The sequence below is a fragment of the Tachyglossus aculeatus genome, chromosome 20, assembly GCF_015852505.1.
Source record: "Tachyglossus aculeatus isolate mTacAcu1 chromosome 20, mTacAcu1.pri, whole genome shotgun sequence".
In the NCBI taxonomy this organism is placed as follows: domain Eukaryota; kingdom Metazoa; phylum Chordata; class Mammalia; order Monotremata; family Tachyglossidae; genus Tachyglossus; species Tachyglossus aculeatus.
The window spans coordinates 316,102-336,741 of record NC_052085.1 but is presented as its reverse complement, the minus strand read 5'-3'; the positions used below and the strand labels follow the sequence as shown (position 1 = coordinate 336,741).

The following is a 20,640-nucleotide window of genomic DNA, read 5'->3' as shown; positions in this document are numbered from 1 at the left end:
GTCCACACACCACCTCACCCAGTCCTTGTGGATTCAACCCAAAATGGGTTTCTGTTTCTGGGAGTTGGGGGAGAGGCTGAAGTTGTGAAAGCCCATGGGAGTGGATGGCACTGAACTGAGTGACTCCAGAGGCCCTCTTCACACCGGCTCAGCCCCTGGGAAGTCTTTCAGGGTGGGAGTTGCATCACTCGTAACAGGGCAGCTGATGTAGGATGTTCTGGGCCCCAGAGCACCAGTGCCTGATCGCCACGGGCTCTCAGCGCTGGCGCCAGTCGGGAGTCTTTACGACCTTGCCCGGCGGTGAGTCACTCTGCAGCCACGGTGGATGCTGACTTCTGCAGCTTTTGGGGCCTCCAGGTGTGATGGGTTTCCACCCTATTCATGCCGGGAGAACACTCTTCCACTGCTCCACTGCCCCACTACTCCACTTTTCCTCTGCTTCACTGTCCCACTGTTCATTTCTTTCCAGCTCCGCCACTTGTCAGCTGTGTGACTTCAGGCAAGTCACTTAACTTCTCTGTACCTCAGTTATCTCATCTTTAAAATGGGGATTAAGACTGTGAGCCCTACAGGGGACAACCTGATTACCTTGTATCTGCCCCAGTGCTTAGAAAAGTGCTTGGCACATAGTAAGTGCTTAACAAATACAATCATTATTATAATTATTATTGTACGCTCCCGAGCACTTAATACAATGCTCAGGAGAGTGCAGCATAACAGAGTTGGTAGTTATGGTCCCCGCCAACAATAAGCTTTCAGTCTAGAGGGAGAGACAGATATTACCATAAATAAAAAAAACGTAAATTACAGTTATATACATAAGTGCTGTGGAGCTGAGGGAGGGGTAAATAAAGGGTGAAAATCCAAGTGTAAGGGCAACACAGAAGGGAGTGGGAGAACAGTGAGTAAGGGCCTAGCTGGGGAAGGCCTTTGGGGGAGGTGTGCTCTTAATAAGGCTTTGAAGGTGGGGCAAGTGATCATCTGTCAGATATGACGAGAGAGGGTGTTCCAGGCTAGAGACACGATGTGGGCGAGAGGTTGCTGGTGAGCTAGATGACATTGAGGTACAGTGAGTAGGTTGGCTCTATTCTTCCACTGCTCCACCACTCCACTGCTCCTCTCAGCAATGTCCAGCCTGGAGGGACCATGGCTCAGGCTTACCTGGAGCAGTGAAGTGGAGGCCTCGCCAAGCACCAGTGTGGCTGTGCCCTTTGCCACTGGGAGATGCTGCTGCCACTCTCCAGACCCTGGGTAGCTCCTGAGAACTGGTATCAGTAATCAACCCATCAACCCAGAGCACATGGACAGTCCAGGCTGCAGGGATAGAGGTCCCAGAATCCTCACGGTGTCTGGACTCCCCTTCTCTGTACCAGGCACCGACCAGCATGACCCTTGAGCACTGTCCACAAACTCCTGAGCACTCGTCTCGCTAGCCACCCTCGTCCCTGTCCAGCTTTTCCAGCCCGCCGGCCAGGCTCCAATCTGTCCTCTAGGCAACAGTCAGAATCACCTTCCTAAAAACGTTGATCATCTCCTCTGTGGTCTCTGGGCCCCACCTAGTCAAGCCGACGTTCTTAGCCAGTATGGCAAGGCCTCTACCAGCTGGTTTTCTTCACATCCAACTGCCTCTCCCTTCCCTACCCCCTGTTCAGGTCCAGGACACCCTCTTCTCTCTTCACTCCACACTTACAATTCTCTCCATTCTGAGCTGCAGCCCACACCATTCTCCCTGTCTGGGACACCTCCTCTCCCACCCTCTTTCCAGTGTTACTCCCTCCTTCCCTCCTCTCCTTCCCTCCTCTCTTTCCCTCCTCTCCTTCCCTCCTCTCCTTCCTTCCTTCCTTCCTTCCTTCCTTCCTTCCTTCCTTCCTTCCTTCCTTCCTTCCTTCCTTCCTTCCTTCCTTCCTTCCTCCCTTCTCATGTGAGAAGATGCACTTATGCAAGGAAATGGGTCAAGGCAAATGTGTCACTGCAGATTCCAGTTATTTCACTTCTTGCCAGAGGGTGCACCCATTTCCTCGCGATGGGAGAAAGCGAATCACGGGCAGGTCTGGCAGGCCGGAATCTTCATGAAAGGAAACTCAGGCTCCCTAGTTCAACCCAGCTGGGCCCCTGCCACCACCCAAGTTCTTGCCATGCGAGTCAGGGCCTGGAGTGAGGTGGGGTGTTGGAGGAAGTGAAGGTGACTCAGCCCAGGACTTGCCCGTTGCTGAGTAAGTGTTGAACCAAACCAAGGTGGGGATTTGAGAGAGGCAGAGAGAGGAAAGAAACAGAGGAAGGGGAGAGATGGGGGAGGAAAAGAAAGGGAGGGAGAAAGAGACAGAGAAGAGAGAAGGGGAGAGAGAGGCAGAGAAGAGGCAGAGGAGCTCTGTGCCCTAACAGGAACCTGATCAGCTGGGAAGAAAGCATACAAGTGGCAATGTGCAAATCACCAGCCCATCGTCCATTCCTTTGCTCAGGGTCTCTGCGCCGAGGACAGTAGGTCTCAGCCCGAGGCTCACTCAATCTTCCCGATTGGAGACCCCGTCACCATCACTAAGGAGAGTCCCTGAGGCCCCCAACCCTCTGGGATTCCCTCCTGATAAGAGAACACAGCATACCCTGGCACCAGTGCTTAGGACAGTGCTTGACACATAGTAAGCGCTTAACAAATACCATCACTGTTATTATTATTATTGTTATTATTACCACAGCTCAGACTGAGGGTCACTGACTCCTGAGCTCAGCAGTAAGGCAGGCAGGTTTAAGATCTGGATCGGGGGAGGAGGTGGGGTCAAAGGACGTATATTTCAGTGGAGAGTTACCGAGTTGGTTCTTAAATTCAGATAAAATCCGGGGTTTATTTTGGCTTCTATGCTTATGACTCAGGCTTGACAACCCCTGCAAGTTGGTTCTTGAGTTGTGTGACCTCTTGCTGGTGCTGAAAGATGACACAGGAAAGGAGTGTGCCAATAGTCCGGGTTCCCTTAGGGCTCAGACTTCAGGCCAGTCCTAATGGGGCAGGACCAACCTTGGACTCACAAAGTTGTTGGAGCAGGGAGAGTCTCACAAGAGAGCAGCAAAAAAAACCCCAAACATTTCTATTGTCATCTGCCCAAGGGAAGCCCAGATTCTTACAGAGTGGCCAGGGGAGGGGCAGGAGCAGAACAGACAATTTAAATTGCTTAAACCCCCTATGTGATGATGGCAGTCATTCAGCAACCAATGGGCTAAATTTGCTTAAGATGTCTGGTAGGATTAATATATAATTCGCAAACCAAGTTTGCATTGAGAGTTTTACTGTCAAAATGGATTTAACAACTAAAAAAAAATTGCTCATGGGCTTTTTTGCAGGGGAGGTTGTATCTTCATTTGGGTGGTAGAGGTTGGGTTAAGTTGGGACCTCTCCTGAAATCCATACAGAATAATAGTCACTCAGTCTCCTGTTTCCTACAATAAAGAGATTCAGGGCTAAATCAATGAAATTCTCAGAGAAGCAAAAATTTCTCGAGTTGCCAGCAAGTAGCACAACCGACTAGAGTTTTGTCTTTTTCCAGTCACTTCTCCAGCCTCTGGGATGGAACGGTTCATCTGCAAGATGGACCAAAGGCAGACAGCATCCAAGAGGATAATAATAATAATAATGATGGTATTAAGTGCTCACTAAGGGTCAGGCAGCGTACTAAGCGCTGTGGAGGATACCAGCAAAGAAGGCAGACAGCATCCAAGGGGAGAATGCCCTCCTTCCTCACATCCTCCAAGCTAGCTCTCTTCCTCCCTTCAAGCCCTACTGAGAACTCACCTCCTCCAGGAGGCCTTCCCAGACTGAGCCCCCTCCTTCCTCTCCCCCTACTCTCCCTCCCCATCCCCCCGCCTTACCTCCTTCCCCTTCCCACAGCACCTGTATATATGTATATATGTTTGTACATATTTATTGCTCTATTTATTTATTCTACTTGTACATATTCATTCTATTCATTTTATTTGGTTTATATGTTTTGTTTTGTTGTCTGCCTCGCCCTTCTAGACTGTGAGCCCGCTGTTGGGTAGGGACCGTCTCTATATGTTGCAAACTTGTACTTCCCAAGTGCTTAGTACAGTGCTCTGCACACAGTAAGCGCTTAATAAATACAATTGAATGAATGAATGAATGAATATAATCAGGTTGGACAGTCCCTGTCCCACACAGAGCTCACAGTCTTATTCCCTCTTTCACAGATGAGGTAACTGAGGCCCAGAGAAGTTAAGTGACTTGTCTAAGGTCACACAGCAGACAAGTAGTGAAGCCAGGATTAGAGCCCAGGTTCTCATGATTCCCAAGCCCATGGCTCGATTCACGAGACCACACTGTTTTGTAGAAGTGGCAGCAATTGGGATTCATCTGCCTGAAGAAGAGACTTCATCTTTATTTGATATCCCTAAAATCTTCCAATAAAACAGTCACTCAGGCAAACTTCCATTAAAATCTTTTGAAAAGCAAGTCCACTCTCCTTCTTTTCCTGCCACCTTTTCCCATTGGCCCTTTGCCCTCTATGTCGTTTCCTGTCCACTGTAGCCCAGGTGAACAGTCCCTCAATCTGACTCACTCCAAAACATTAACCCCCAGATCTATTTGCACAGTTATTCCCAGTTCTTGGGATTAAAAGCAGTATATGCTCTTAGCCTAAATATTAACCGCCTGTCCCCAACCCTGGAGCTTTCGGTCTCTCTAAAATACGATGCTTGAGAATGGGAAAAAATGCATCTCTCCATTCACTTTTTTTACCCACCCATTAGGGTTCTGTCCCTTACATTCTGTCCCCAAGTCACTCCTGTGGCCACCCTTCTCATGATCTCCTCTGTTTTTAGCTGAAATCCTACATCTATTTTTTTTTTAACACACACTACTTGTGGCTGTTTGAAATAGGAAGTTATTGGAAGCACTGGTGATGCAGATGGGTGGGAGGGGATGGGTGGGAGGAAGCCGTGCGAGAGGCCCTGCGCGGGAAGAGCCAGTGTGGACCGTGCAGGGCCCGAAAGTCACTATGCAGGACGGACCGTCTCCCGTGGGCAGCAGCAGCGCTCAAGAACCGGGCCCGGGCATCCTTCGGGGGCACTTCTCAGACCTCCTCGGCCCCGCTTCCCCCTTAAACAATAATCAATCAATCAATCAATCAATCAATCGTTTTTATTGAGTGCTTACTGTGTGCAGAGCACTGTACTAAGTGCTTGGGAAGTACAAGTTGGCAACATATAGAGACAGTCCCCACCCAACAGTGGGCTCACAGTCTAAAAGGGGGAGACAGAGAACAAAACCAAACATACTAACAAAACAAAATAAATAGAATAGATACGTACAGGTAAAATAAATAGAGTAATAAATAAGTACAAACGTATATACATATATACAGGTGCTGTGGAGAAGGGAAGGAGGTAAGATGGGGGGATGGAGAGGGGGACGAGGGGGAGAGGAAGGAATAATATATATTATCTAATAATATATAATAATAATATTTGTTAAGCGCCAAGCACTGTTCTAAGCTCTTCAACAGTGATTGGGTTCCCTTAGTTGTTGAAGGGTCCTTCCCTGAGACCTCCGAACCCAACCCCCTTATCAAGCCCCTTCCCCTCCTCCTGCCCCCCCACCCCCCAGCCCCTCAACGGAAACCCCTCTGGGTTGTGAGCTGATGTGGGCAGGGTTTTGTCTCTCTTTATTGCAGTATTGTGCTGTTTTGTACAGTATGAGAAGTAGCATGGTGAGTGGGTAGAGCACGAGCCTGGGAGTCAGAAGGTCATGGGTTCTAATCCCGACTCCGCCAGTTGTCTGCTGTGTGACCTTGGGCAAGTCACTTGACTTCTCTGAATCTTAGTTCCTCATCTGTAAAGTGGGGATTAAGACTGTGAGCCCCATGTGGGACAGCGACTGTGTCCAACCTGATTACCTTGGCACCTAGTAAGCGCTTAACAAATGCCACAATTATTATTATTATCATTCCTTTCCCGAGCGCTTAGTACAGTGTTCTGCACCCAGTTAAGCGCTCAATAAATATGACTGAATGACTGAATGAACAGGACCTGTCTCTGGGGCAGCCCCTCACCCTTCTTAGCAGCAAATCCTCAGGACCCTCCTCTCCCCCAGCCGAGCCCCTTCCAATCGCCCCCCGCCGCCGCCCCGGGTCCTGCATTGGTCAGGCGGCCCGTGGAGAGAGTTTGGACGGAACAGTCGCCACCGAATAATAGTAATAATAACAATGGTGTCATTTTATTTTATTATAATCTCTTCCTCCAGTCAAAGCCCTACTGAGAGCTCACCTCCTCCAAGAGGCCTTCCCAGATTGAGCCCCCCTTTTCCTCTCCTCCTCCCCATCCCCCCCACCTCCTTCCCTTCCCCACAGCCCTTGTATATATATTTGTACCGATTTATTACTCTATTTTACTTGTACATATTTACTATTCTATTTATTTTGTTCATGATGTGCATATAGCTTTAATTCTATTTGTTCTGATGACTTTGACACCCGTCTGCATGTTTTGTTTTGTTGTCTGTCTCCCCCTTCTAGACTGTGAGCCCGTTGTTGGGTAGGGACCGTCTCTATATGTTGCCAACTTGTACTTCCCAAGCGCTTAGTACAGTGCTCTGCACACAGTAAGCGCTCAATAAATAGGATTGAATGAATGAATTGCAACAAATAAATTGGGGGCGCCCCTCCCCTGGCGGCTCCCAGTCTGGTGACGCCCCCGGGGCGAGGCGGGGAGGGGTCCCGGGCTGCCCCCGCCGCGGCGGCCAAGGGGATTCATTCGATTCATTCAGTCGTATTCATTGAGAAGTTAAGTGATTTGCCCAAGGTCACACAGCAGACATGTGGCGGAGCCGGGATTCGAACCCATGACCACCGACTCCAAAGCCCGGGCTCTTTCCACTGAGCCATGCTGCTTCTCAGTAAAGTGGGGATTAACATATACGTATACATATATATGTTTGTACATATTTATTACTCTATTTTATCTGTACATATTTATTCTATTTATTTTATTTTGTTAATATGTTTTGTTTAGTTCTCTGTCTCCCCCTTCTAGACTGTGAGCCCACTGTTGGGTAGGGGCCGTCTCTGTATGTTGCCAACTTGTACTTCCCAAGCGCTTAGTACAGTGCTCTGCACACAGTAAGCGCTCAATAAATACGATTGAATGAATGAATGAATATAGAGACGGTCCCTACTCAACAGTAGGCTGATAATAATGTTGGTATCTGTTAAGCGCTTACTATGTGCCAAGCACTGTTCTAAACGCTGGGGTAATAATAATAATGATGGCATTTATTAAGTACTTACTATGTGCAAAGCACTGTTCTAAGCGCTGGGAAGGTTACAAGGTGATCAGGTTGTCCCACGGGGGGTTCACAGTCTTAATCCCCATTTTACAGATGAAGTGACTGAGGCACAGAGAAGTGAAGTGACTTGCCCAAAGTCACACAGCTGACAATTAGTGGAGCAAGATTTGAACCCACGACCTCTGACTCCAAAGCCCAAGCTCTTTCCACTGTGCCACGCTGATACAAGGTAATCAAGTTGTCCCACGTGGGGCTCACAGTCTTCATCCCCATTTTACAGATGACGCCCAGGGAAGTGAAGTGACTTGCCCAAAGTCACACAGCTGACAAGTGGCGGAGTTGGATCTGAACCCACGACCTCACCGTGCCTCGTTCTCACCTGTCCCGCCACCGACCCCCGGCCCACGTCATCCCCCGGCCTGGAATGCCCTCCCTCTGCCCATCCGCCAAACTAGCTCTCTTCCTCCCTTCAAGGTCCTACTGAGAGCTCACCTCCTCCAGGAGGCCTTCCCAGACTGAGCCCCTTCCTTCCTCTCCCCCTCGTCCCCCTCTCCATCCCCCCATCTTACCTCCTTCCCTTCCCCACAACACCTGTATATATGTATATATGTCTGTACATATTTATTACTCTATTTATTTATTTTACTTATACATATCTATTCTATTTATTTTATTTTGTTAGTATGTTTGGTTTTGTTCTCTGTCTCCCCCTTTTAGACTGTGAGCCCACCGTTGGGTAGGGACTGTCTTTATGTGTTGCCATCTTGTACTTCCCAAGCGCTTAGTACAGTGTTCTGCACACAGTAAGTGCTCAATAAATATGATTGATTGATTGATTATTTATTTTACTTGTACATATCTATTCTATTTATTTTATTTTGTTAGTACATTTGGTTTTGTTCTCCGTCTCCCCCTTCTAGACTGTGAGCCCACTGTTGGGTAGGGACTGTCTCTATGTGTTGCCAGCTTGGACTTCCCAAGCGCTCAGTACAGTGCTCTGCACACAGTAAGCGCTCAATAAACACGATTGATGGATTGATTATTTATTTTACTTGTACATATCTATTCTATTTATTTTATTTTGTTAGTACGTTTGCTTTTGTTCCATGTCTCCCCCTTCTAGACTGTGAGCCCACTGTTGGGTAGGGACTGTCTCTATATGTTGCCATCTAGTACTTCCCAAGTGCTCAGTACAGTGCTCTGCACACAGCAAGCGCTCAATAAACACGATTGATTGATTGATTATTTATTTTATTTGTACATATCTATTCTATTTATTTTATTTTGTTAGTACGTTTGGTTTTGTTCCATGTCTCCCCCTTCTAGACCGTGAGCCCACTGTTGGGTAGGGACCGTCTCTATGTGTTGCCAACTTGTACTGCCCAAGCGCTTAGTCCAGTGCTCTGCACACAGTAAGCGCTCAATGAATACGATTGATTGATTGATTGATTTCCACCGGGCCACGCTGCATCGGGGCAGGGGGAGTGGCCAGCCCGGCCGGGCCTTCGGGAGGGGGCGGGGGTCAGTCGCCGGTGGGCGGGGCGGGGGTCGCGGGGCTGTGGGAGGAGGAGGCCCCCGGTGTGTCCGGACCCTGAGAGAGGGTCCGGCGGCCGGGCCAGGGCCGGGGGCGCCGGGTCAAGGGGGGCCCAGCCGGACGCCGCCCCCAGCGCGGTGGGGTAAGCGGGAAGAGCCAAGCGGGGCCCGGGGCAAGGGGACAGAGGGGACAAGGAAAGCCAAGGAAAGCCACAGCCCGGGGCTAACAACTCCCGTGGCCGCTTCCTTCCGGACCCTTCCTTCTTCCCTCCTTCCCTTCCGCGACCCCCGCAGGGTTGTTTTGTCGTTGGGGTTGTTGCTGAATAATTTATTATAATTTATATAATTATAATTTATTACAAATAATCCATTCATTTTATTTTGTTAGTATGTTTGGTTTTGTTCTCTGTCTCCCCCTTTTAGACCGTGAGCCCACTGTTGGGTAGGGACTGTCTCTAGATGTTGGACGTCCCAAGCGCTTAGTACAGTGCTCTGCACACTGTAAGCGCTCAGTCAATACGATTGATGATGATATTTATTTATCTATTTATTTTACTTGTACATATCTATTCTATTTATTTTATTTTGTTAATATGTGTGGTTTTGTTCTCTGTCTCCCCCTTTTAGACGGTGAGCCCACTGTTGGGTAGGGACTGTCTCTATATGTTGCCAGCTTGGACTTCCCAAGCGCTTAGGACAGTGCTCTGCACACAGTAAGCGCTCAATCAGTACGATTGATGATGATGATATTTATTTATCTATTTATTTTACTTGTACATATCTATTCTATTTATTTTATTTTGTTAGTATGTTTGGTTTTGTTCTCTGTCTCCCCCTTTTAGACCGTGAGCCCACTGTTGGGTAGGGACTGTCTCTATATGTTGCCAGCTTGGACTTCCCAAGTGCTTAGTACAGTGCTCTGCACACAGTAAGTGCTCAATAAATACGATTGATGATGATGATGATGATGGTGATAATAATGATGGCTTCTGTTAAGCAATACTAGGTGCCAAGCGCTGGGGTGGATACAAGGTGATCAGAAGCACGAGAAGCAGCGTGGCTCAGTGGAAAGAGCCTGGGCTTTGTGGAGTCTGAGGTCATGGGTTCAAATCCCACCCCGCCACCTGTCAGCTGTGTGGCTTTGGCCAAGTCTCCTAACTTCTCTGGGCCTCAGTTACCTCATCTGTAAAATGAGAATTATTAGAAAATGAGAATTTGAAAATTAGAGAAGCAGCGTGGCTCAGTGGAGAAGAGCCCGGGCTTTGGAGTCTGAGGTCATGGGTTCAAATCCCAGCGCCGCCAACTGTCAGCTGTGTGACTTTGGGCAAGTCACTTAACTTCTCTGGGCCTCAGTTACCTCATCTGTAAAATGGGGATTGAGACTGTGAGCCCCACATGGGACAGCCTGATCACCTTGTAACCTCCCCAGCGCTTAGAACAGTGCTTTGCACAGAGTAAGCGCTTAATAAATGCTATCATAATTATTATTATTATTATTAAAATGGGGATTAAAACTGTGAGCCCCCATGGGACAACCTGATCATCTTGTAAACTCCCCAGCACTTAGAACAGTGCTTTGCACATAGTAAGTGCTTAACAAATACCATCATCATCAGGTTGCCCCACGTGGGGCTCACAGTCTTCATCCCCATTTTCCAGATGAGGTCACAGAGAAGTGAAGTGACTTGCCCAAAGTCACACAGCTGACAAGTGACAGAGGCAGTATTAGAACCCATGACCTCAGACTCCTAAGCCCGGGCTCTTTCCACTAAGCCACGCTGCTTCTCTGGGTTTTTAAAAATGGTATTTGCTAAATGTTGTCTGTGTGCCAGGCACTGTACTAAGCGCTGAGGTAGAGACAAGCTAATCAGGTTGAACACAGTCCATGTCCCACATGGGGCTCGCGGTCCTCATCCCCATTTTACAGATGAGGTAACAGAGGAGCAGAGAAGTGATGTGACTTGCCCAAGGTCACACAGCAGGCAAGGGCCAGAGCCGGGATTAGAACCCAGAAGTTTGGGCTGGAGCCCAAACCAGGGTCGGGGGAGTGATTTATCCGATTTGGGTTGCCTTGGCCCCCAGGGCCCCGCCTGATCATCCCTGAGGGAAACCAATCCCCCCATGTGTGACCACCGGGAGGGGTGGCCAGGCCGCAGTTAAATGATGGAAGGTTTTGGACTGGACCATGAGGGCAAGGCTGAAGGCTGTCTGCCCTGGACACTGAGCCCTCGACCCTTCGGGCCGCTTGGGGAGGGTTTGAGGAGAAAGGAGTCCAACTGGAGGTCTCGGCGATCGTTTGCCCAGAGAGATCGTCGTCTTTGGTGCGTTTCACAAGTAGCCTTTTGCAGGGGGCCCTGTCATGGGGGACCCTGGCTTTCAGGCCTGTTCACGTGTTGCTTCTGGCCACGTCCTGTTCTGAAGGGCTAAGCCGAGTCTGTTGTGCACGTGTTTAAGATTGAATGAAGACTGGTGAGGCGGTTCCGATTCGAATGGGCAAAACCGAAAACACGTGCAGTCGGTTTTTCTTAATAAACAGCGCGGAGAAAGTCCCCGCGAGAGAGTCGTGCCCAGGGCTCAGTTGCTGCCCTGACCCCCGCCCTCCCCTTCAGAGCCCTTTTGCCGAACGGGTTCAACCCCGCGGTCGGGCCTCCTGCTGCTGCAGACAAAGCAGGAGGGCAAAACAAAGCACTGGGCAGTTATCTGCTCTGTGACCTTGTGCAAGTCACTTGTCTGTGCCTCGGTTACCTCATCTGTAAAATGGGGGTGAAGACTGAGAGCCCCTCGTGGGACAACCTGATTACCTTGTGTCTACCCCAGCGCATAGAACAGTGCTTGACACATAGTAAGCGTTTAACAAATACCACAATTATTGTTATTATGAGGGGAGAGGCTGAAGGTGACAGACGGAAACAGTGAGTGATCCGCTGGCCACTGGGGCCCCCGGGTCACGCAGGCTCAGAGCCGGGATCGGGCCCTGCTGGGACGATCCTGCTGACCCTGCAACATTCAAGAGCTGCAGAACCAACCCCAGAAACAGGAACATTGAATGACTCTAAAGCTGCAGTTTTATTAGGAAAATAATAATAATAACGGTATTTGTTAAGTGCCTACTATGTGCCAAGCACCGTTGTAAGCGCTGGGATAGATACAAGGGAATCAGGTGGCCCCTGTGGGTCTCACAGTCTTAAGCCCCAGTTTACAGATGAGGTAACTGGGCACAGAGACGTTAAGTGTCTTGCCCAAGGTCACACAGCAGACAAGTGGCAGAGCCGGGATTAGAGCCCACGTCGTCTGACTCCCAAGCCCGTGCCTTTTCCACTAAGCCATGCTGAAAAGCCAACTGAATGAAGTTTAGTTTTAGACACAACACAGTAGTCTGTGGTTTCAGAAGCTTCCGCATTTGGAATGCTCTCAAAATAACACAAAATTGGTTCTTTTTGTGTATTTATAGGCAGCAACTCTGCTCTGTAAATACGGTATGAAGAGAATAGAGAAGCTACTTTTTCAGAACTCTTGTCTCCCCTCTCACAAAATCAAACATATTTCCATATCCATTGCCCGAGGAGGCAGACAATGACGAGGTGGGGGTTGGTGGTAAAGAAAACTGTCTCGGGCCCCAAGAATACCTGGAGCTGAGCTTTGCGGCTCAAAGAGAAAAGTTAACTGCAGAGCATTGCCTCCAGGGAAAATGTTCTTCTTCAAATCCCTCCTACCTCTCCAAATGATCCAGTCCCCTTTCCCCAGAGAGTACTGTAGGAGATTAGGTCTCTTCCTATTGGGTCTCGGTCTCCTTTTTGTATAATATATACATATTATATATATGTGCGTGTGTGTGGTGTGTGTATATATGTACACAAATGTATAGAGACGAGAGAGGGAGGCCTATAAATAGGTGTGTGTGTTTAGTATCATTTTCAGTGTATCAGTTTCAACGCAAGTAATCAGTGACAAAGTGTCATCTAATTTTAATTCTGACTCCCGTCTTCAGAATGTGGAAGGCTTGTGTTGTCACATCTTCCATTTATTTCTTAGCCTGAATTTGTAAAAATAAGTGCTTTATCTTTAGCTGGAGGCAAGATAACGTTTCTGGAGAAGAATAACGGCAAGTTGAATGGTAGTCAAGATTTGACTTGCATCTCCTCGAGAGTATCTCTTTGATGCCGATGGAACGAATTTCCTTACCAGCAGCGTCCCCGATGAAGAGAAGAAGCTGGGTTCTGTGTCACAGTCGAGCCAGTAAAGATGAAATTCATTTCAAACCCGACAACCGTCCTAGACCCTTGGCACTGATCATTATTGAGTCGCAGTGTATATGTTGCCCTCGGGGAGGGAGTGGCAAACTTCATGAGTGCCCTCAGGAGTACACCCCGGACCCTTCCCTTGCCAAACTACCCTGCTTTCCTCCTCTGGAAAACCAAATCCCACTCCTCAAGATCTGTGCCTGAATTAAAAAAAAAAAATCAAAATTCAGTTCAGTGGGCCAGCTGGTCAAACAGGAATGGTGGCTTGATCGAATGCATCAAGCCTTGGTGCCTGCTTCCCTTTGGTCCCTCTGCGAGACGGTTCATTGTGCTTCAGTCACTTTGAAAGGGAGATGAGTTAATTTGCAGTCTGAAGCATTTTGATTGTCCCAGAATTCGAATCAGTCACCGTTGGCTACACCGTCGCCCAGTGAGACACTGGTAAGTTCTATTTTAAAGTAAAGGGAGTGTTATAACAAGGCTAAAATATTCACTAGATTGTTGGAACTTTGAAGATTAATTTTGAAATTAATCTAATGGGCAGAGGCTACTGGCTAATGGGGCAATAATAAGATGTAATGCCACCCGGGTCTTTAGGAGACCACTAATTCTAATAAAGGAGGCTGGAATTCTCTAATAGGCTCATGGTATTTTACATCACTCTTCCGTGATGCTTTTGTGCTTAGTTTATATCTGAGGGGAAAATGTTTTTGGTGTTTTCAGAATTGTGCTTCAGGATGATGATATCTGTGGTGTCTGTTATCCCTCTGGTGTCTTCCTTCAGAAAATACTGATCAAAGAGTATTTTCCAAAATCTGTTTAAAACTCTACCTGAAAACATCGGGTCTAAATAATATTTGTTATTCAGCAAAAATCAAATCCGTAAAGCAATACTGAGAAAAATATCTCATTTATGTGGCAAAGTCCCCAAAGGCCATAGTGGTTAAACTCATCCCCATTCTGAATGGACTCTGTCATCCAGCCAAAAACTCTGGTTATAGTGATGAACTGGTGCAGTTCTAAGTTTTTGCTTTCAAACTTCCCCGATTAAAAAGTGACTCTCACTAAAGCTTTCTTGTTCAGTTCTGATAAAACTTTAAAAAACTGGTGAAGTGCCAGTGATGTTGGATCATGGGGTCGGGAATCATTAGGGTTTTCCTTTATTGCTTTTCATCTATGTCTAAGCTATATATGTTTGATGATATGAGAACTAACGGGCATATACAGATCCTCTATATATATCCTAAAGGTCGAGCCACCAGAGAGGGAAAGGAATTATTTAGGGAAATGCACTAGGAATATTGAGATGACATTTTAAAATGAAAAATTTAGACTGATTATGAAGAACTATTTTCTGTGAGCAATATTTAGAATCTATATATAGGAAGGATTGAGAAGAAAGGAGAAGAATGTTTTACAACTCTAACACTTTTTTTTTGACTGCAGAAAAACTGAGTGGAAGGGAGTGGGAGAACTGAGTTGGGGCGGACCGGGAGTAGGGGGGAAGTGGGCTGCCTCTCCCGTTAGTTGGCTGAAGAATCAAAGTCCATCGGTTGCAAAATAATAATAATGATGGTTCTTGTTAAGTGCTTACTATGTGCCAAAAAAATAGTAGTAAAGTAGTAGGAGTAGAAAAAGTGTTAGAAATGGCTGTGGCCATAGATGCCAGCATTGCATGGTGCATCAGTCAGTCACATTTGAGTATTACTCTGTGCAGAACACTGTGCTAAGAACTTGGGAGAGTATAACAATATTATGGACACATTAACTGGCCACAGGGAGCTTACAGTCTAGAGGGTGTGTGGCGGGGGGCAGTGGGGGAGGAAGGACTTTAGGGGGTTGAAGGGTGGGGGCTGGCTTCAAAAAGCAACCAGGCTGGAAAGCTGCAGTTTGAGGCTTTCCCAGCCCTGATAAGAAACTCTCAGGTCTTGTCAGAGATCTGGGATGAGCAAAGCTGGGAGTCCAGCTGTGGGTCCATTAACCCACCTCACCCGAGGAAATCATCCTACAAGGGCAAAGGAGAGGATGATCTTTTCTGAAATTCTGTGCGTGTCTTCACCCCAGAGCAATGCCAGCAGTGAGTTAGACCTGGTGAAAGGATCCTGGATACTTCTGATGGAATTATAACTGTGTTATCTGCTCAGTATCTCTGAGTGTAGTGGGTGTAGGCAAACATGGAAAATGAAAGGACTTTTGCATCATGAAGGAATGGTCTTAATATTTTCACCCACACATACAAACCTTAGAAAGTCCCACTTGGTCCATGTGCTCTTTATGGAAGTGTGGGTAGAAGTCTGTGTGACTGCCAGTGAATTATCTCTTCTGAAGAGAACAAATGTCAAAAGATATCAAGCTTTTTCTTCCTTCGTGTTCTTCTACAGGACTCTGACTTTTTCCTCGCAAACAGATATTAGAAAACCGTGTTTGAGCACCCCAGGGCCAGCCATCCTCATTTTTCTCTATGAGATTAAATCCCCTCAATTACAGATATTTCATACACTGGGACTTTTCTTTGTCCAAAGATCTAGGTAGGTGGGGGAGATTAGGAATTAAGAGAGAGAAGATTCTCACAACCTGGGCTCAGTCTACCAGGTAAAGGGAAGTTCAGAATTAGGCATCTAGAATGTTGGTTTTCCATAATTCACCTAACTGGCTGATGGTTAACTCTTCTCCAGGGATGATCAAAGAGGTATAATCAGGAGGTGGAGGGCAGTTTCAGCCTCAATCAAAATGGTCGGTACTGTGACCATGGCAGGAAACACTCCGCTCTGGATGCCAAGAGTTCAGTTTGAAAATTGGCCTTAGTTGACACATCTAGTCTCCCGTGCCCCCTTCCCGCTCACCGTGCTCTGCGAAGGTAGTGAGTTATCTCCATTGATTGTTCACAGTCAGTTACAGGTGGGCCTGGCGATATGAGTGACGGGATGAGGGCAGGAGTTGGCTCCATCCCGCCATGTGCCCCCTCTCCAAGTGGGCCAAGGGGCACCTTTCCCTCCCCATGCCCTCGGTGACTCGATCGGGCTGTCCCCCGGTGTCATAGCTGTTTTTACATCCTCCCGCTGTCGCCTCACTGGGAGCGTATGGCTTGGGCCCGGGCCTGGCCTGTTAATAATAATAATGATGGCATTTATTGGGTGCTTACTATGTGCAAGGCACTGTTCTAAGTGTTGGGGAGGTTACAAGGAGATCAGGTTGTCCCATGGGGGGCTCACAGTCTCATTCCCCATTTTCCAGATGAGGGAACTGAGGCCCAGAGAGGTGACTTGCCCAAAGTCACCCAGCTGACAATTGGCAGAGGTGGGATTCAAACCCATGACCCCTGACTCCAAAGCCTGTGCTCTTTCCACTGAGCCACACTGCTTCTCTAAGCCACTTAGAGAAGGCTCTATTTATTTTATTTTGTTAGTATGTTTGGTTTTGTTCTCTGTCTCCCCCTTTTAGACTGTGAGCCCACTGTTGGGTAGGGACTGTCTCTATATGTTGCCAACTTGTACTTCCCAAGCACTTAGTACAGTGCTCTGCACACAGTAAGCGCTCAATAAATATGATTGATGATGATGATGATGATATAATAATAATAATAACAATAATGATGGTATTTGTTAAGTGCTTACTATGTGCCAAGCACTGGGCTAGAAAACAGGTAATCAGGTTGTCCCACATGGGGCACACGGTCTTAATTGCCATTTTACAGATGAAGTAACTGAAGCACTGAGAAGTTAAGTGACTTGCCCAAGGTCACATAGCTGCCAGGTGGCAGAGCTAGGATTAGAACCCACGGCCTCTGACTCCCAAGCCCGTGCTCTTTCCTCTAAGCCACGCCGCTTCTCTCATATTTAAGCCTGCCAAGAGCCCATTCTAATTCTCCAAAATTACCAACCCAAAACTGATAGAATCATTTTGGGAATGGCGGGGGCTGATTCTAAATACATCTATACTAGCATTTCAGGAGTTGGTTCGAAGGTGTGTTTACACCAACATATCAGGACATGGTTTAAAGGAGCATCTACACCAGCATTTCAGGAGTTGGCTTGAAAGTGTGCCTACACTAGCTTTTCAGGAACATGATGGCCCTGGAACCGAACCACTGAAATTGCTTTAATCTCAGGCCTGGGCAGGCAGGGGAAGGTTCTGCCAGGCCTCAGTGGATCACTGAGTTTGTTTGGACATTCCAGGAAGCATCCACATGTAGACACAGGCTAGATACCCCCCTGAAAGCTGGCTGGCCCTGAGCAGGAGGAGCTCTAGTAGTCCTTTCATCCGTGCTTCCTGCGACCTCCAGGACCTACGTTGTCTACTTTGTTGTTCTCTCCTGCCGCTACTTGGTTTTAGGGTCCGTCTCCCCCTCTAGACTCTCAACTCCCTGAGGTTGGGAATGGTGTCTGTTAGCTCTATTGCCCTCCACCCAGCACTTAGTACTGTGCTCCGCATAGAGTAGGCACTCCGTGGATACAATCTCCGAATTGAATTTGCTCATTAACAACCCCAACGACGTTCTTCTTCCAGGTTAGGAGCCAGAAGCAATGGGCGACTGGAGCTTTTTGGGGCGCCTGCTAGAGAATGCCCAGGAGCACTCCACGGTCATTGGCAAGGTGTGGCTGACAGTGCTGTTCATCTTCAGGATCCTGGTACTGGGGGCTGCGGCCGAGGAGGTCTGGGGGGATGAACAATCGGACTTCATGTGCAACACGCAGCAGCCCGGTTGCGAAAACGTGTGCTACGATGAGGCCTTCCCCATTTCACACATCCGCTTCTGGGTGCTGCAGATCATCTTTGTATCCACACCATCACTCATTTACCTGGGCCATGTGCTGCACATTGTGCGAATGGAGGAGAAGAAGAAGGAGAAGGAGGAGGAGCTGCTGAAGAAGGCCGATCTGCGGGCCGGGGCCGGGGGCCAGGGAATTCCCAGAAGCCCCCGTGAGCCACTTCTCGGGAGGGAGGCGGCTGGTGGGGGCGAGGAGAGGTTGCCGGTGCGGGATGAGTGGGGCAAGGTCCGCATTGCCGGTGCCCTGCTCCGCACCTACGTCTTCAACATCGTCTTCAAGACCCTGTTTGAAGTGGGCTTCATCGTGGGGCAGTACTTCCTGTACGGTTTCGAGTTGAAGCCCCTCTACCGGTGCAGCCGCTGGCCCTGCCCCAACACCGTGGACTGCTTCATCTCCAGGCCCACCGAGAAGACCATCTTCATCGTTTTCATGCTGGCCGTGGCCTGCGTGTCCCTGCTGCTCAACATACTGGAGATCTACCACTTGGGCTGGAAGAAGTTTAAGCAGGGTATGACCAACCACTACAGCCCCAACTCCCCCAAGGCCCAGCCGGGACTAGCGAGGCTGGGCCAGCTCAGCCCTTTCCTCCTGCCTTCCCATGCTCCCCCACCCCCCACCTTGACCATTGGGTTCCCCCCATTTTACAGCCAGTCTTCTTCCTCCCTGGGGCAGGCTACCCCCTCGGGCTACCCCGGGGCCCCAGAGCCCCCAGCAGAGTTCAAAATGGCAGGGCTGCCCAAGGAGCGCAGCCGGGCCGCCTCTGCCCAGGCTTTTAGCAGCAACCAGCACATCCTGACAGCAGAGCAGAACTGGGCCAACCAGGAGGCCGAGCAGCAGACCCTCGAGCAGAAGTCCCCCGCTGCCCCCGGCACCCCACCCTCCCCAAGCAGCCCTCAGCAGAACCCCCCGGAGGTGGGGGGAAGAGGTGAGGGTAGCGAGGCTCCCCTGTTGCTGGTGAACGGCGGGAGCTTGGGAGGTGGCAGTGGTGGCGAGGCGGAGGCCAGGGAGGAGTGGCCTGGGACCACCCGCGTGGAGATCCATGAGTCCCCGCTGCTCCTCCTGGACCTGAGGCGGCTCAGCAAGGCCAGCAAGGCCAGCAGCTGTCGAGCCAGATCAGACGACTTGGCCATTTAGTGCCCTTCTCTTCAGACACTCATCTCTGAGGGGATTCTAAAGGAACAGTTATTCTCGAAGCAATCAATCACAGCAGGCACAGGGTTAGAGATGGGGAAACCTGGGGGAGGAGAAAGGGGAGGAAGGTGAGGGGCAAGGGAGGGGGAGGAGTGGGAGGAAGATGAGGAGGAGGAAGGCCACAGAGGATGTGGTCAGATTTCCACATTTTCAAGCTTGCTGCTCTTACACTCTGTGGGTTGTAGTGGGAATAACATCAACAGTAGTAAATCGAGGGCAGGGACTGTCCTGGTAACTTGCAGCTTGGGCCTGGATGGCAGACTGGGTTGGGCCTAGGCCAACTGTTCTCCCAGGCCGGGCTCACAGTCCCCACAGGGCTGTCTGGTTGTAGAGAGGCAGGGCTGCTCTTCAAAGCCTGGGATTGTCCCTCCCTGGCACCCTGAAATTCCTGGTGCCCCTGCTGTGGGTTTTTGCCTCCTGAGACCAGGGTTGGGAATTTGACAGAAAATGGTGTGTGTTTGGTGGGGGGGGGGAGCGGGGGGGGAAGGGAGAAGGAGGCCTGACCCCTGGAGTGTCTGTCCCTTGGACAACTTGTTAGACTTATCAAGGAGAAGGGTGTAGCCCTCAGCTGCCATATGACAATGAGGCGGTTATGATCGGGTTTAGTTTTGAGGCATTTGGGACCCTGTGCTCTGCCAGGCCTCAGGTGGGTCACAGTCTGTGGTGAAGTCACAAAAAGGCAGGTTGGAACATCTGGTTTCACCTGGAGTTGATTCCCCAGGAAGGAGACTGCTGGGTTTGATCTGGAGCAAATGTTTTCTGCCTTTGACCAAAATAGTGTAAAAGTGCCTATTGTGATATCATTACCAGACTCTAAGGAGGCACTGGGACTCAACTTTGGCCATCTGTGGCAAAGGCAGTTTGTCTCCAGGTGACTGAGGGATCATCCGCTCGAGGCCTCAGTGTGAGCGGGGAGAAAGCAGGAAAATGACAGCTTTGTATCTGCCAGAAAGGCTGACCTAATGGTGGAATTGGTGGCTTTTGCCTTTTTGAAATTTAAGAATAAAAATAAGAATTTAAGCACCAGTAAACTCTATATTCATCCACCGATGGCCAATGTTTGATCTTTTAAAAAAATGTAGGAGTATAAAAATTTTCTATGGTTAAGTGGTAATCCTTTTTCCTCCTAAACCACCCACTTCAGAGTCAGTTCATTTCAGGAGGATGCATGATATTAGAGAAGAAAATTAAGAACATTTTTAAAACTTTTCATGGCTAAAATGTGTGAATCAAAAGCTAAAATGTTCAATATTGCCAAAATAGTTGTAATCATTCTTCATGGACCCAACACTTGATTTTTAAAACATATATAAAAATGTTCTCATGTTTTGAGAGCAGAAATGGCAAATATTATAGAATTAAAATGGATTTTCTATAGGTGGGTAACAACTAATAGCTGTGGTGGGGCTGATTTAGACGCAAATAACTGCCAACGGCTGCAGAAGGGGCCAGCCTGCGGAAATGGGGGTGCCGTGGGGATCGCGGGGTGGGGAAGTGGGGGGTGTCGCTCAGGGCCCCAGGGGCCGATCATGGGCTGCAGTGGGTCTCCAGTGTGGATCTTTTCTCCCCCGGCTGGAGCTGCCACACTCCTTTTGCCTTTTTACTTGTGATGATTAGA

General features: G+C 48.7%; 1 protein-coding gene across 1 annotated transcript; it reads left to right on the top strand.

Annotated features, from left to right (window-relative positions):
- The first annotated feature begins 13,328 nt into the window (after positions 1-13,328).
- Positions 13,329-19,054, top strand: GJA3 (gap junction protein alpha 3). Its single transcript, XM_038761961.1, has 2 exons — positions 13,329-13,503; positions 17,569-19,054. Exon 2 carries the CDS (start codon positions 17,586-17,588, stop codon positions 18,963-18,965), a length of 1,380 nt encoding a protein of 459 aa, XP_038617889.1. The 5' UTR covers positions 13,329-13,503; positions 17,569-17,585; the 3' UTR covers positions 18,966-19,054.
- Positions 19,055-20,640: the final 1,586 nt, after the last annotated feature.

Coding starts and splice junctions, on each gene's coding strand:
- GJA3 (XM_038761961.1), top strand. CDS start 17,586: ATGGGCGACTGGAGCTTTTTGGGGCGCCTGCTAGAGAATGCCCAGGAG.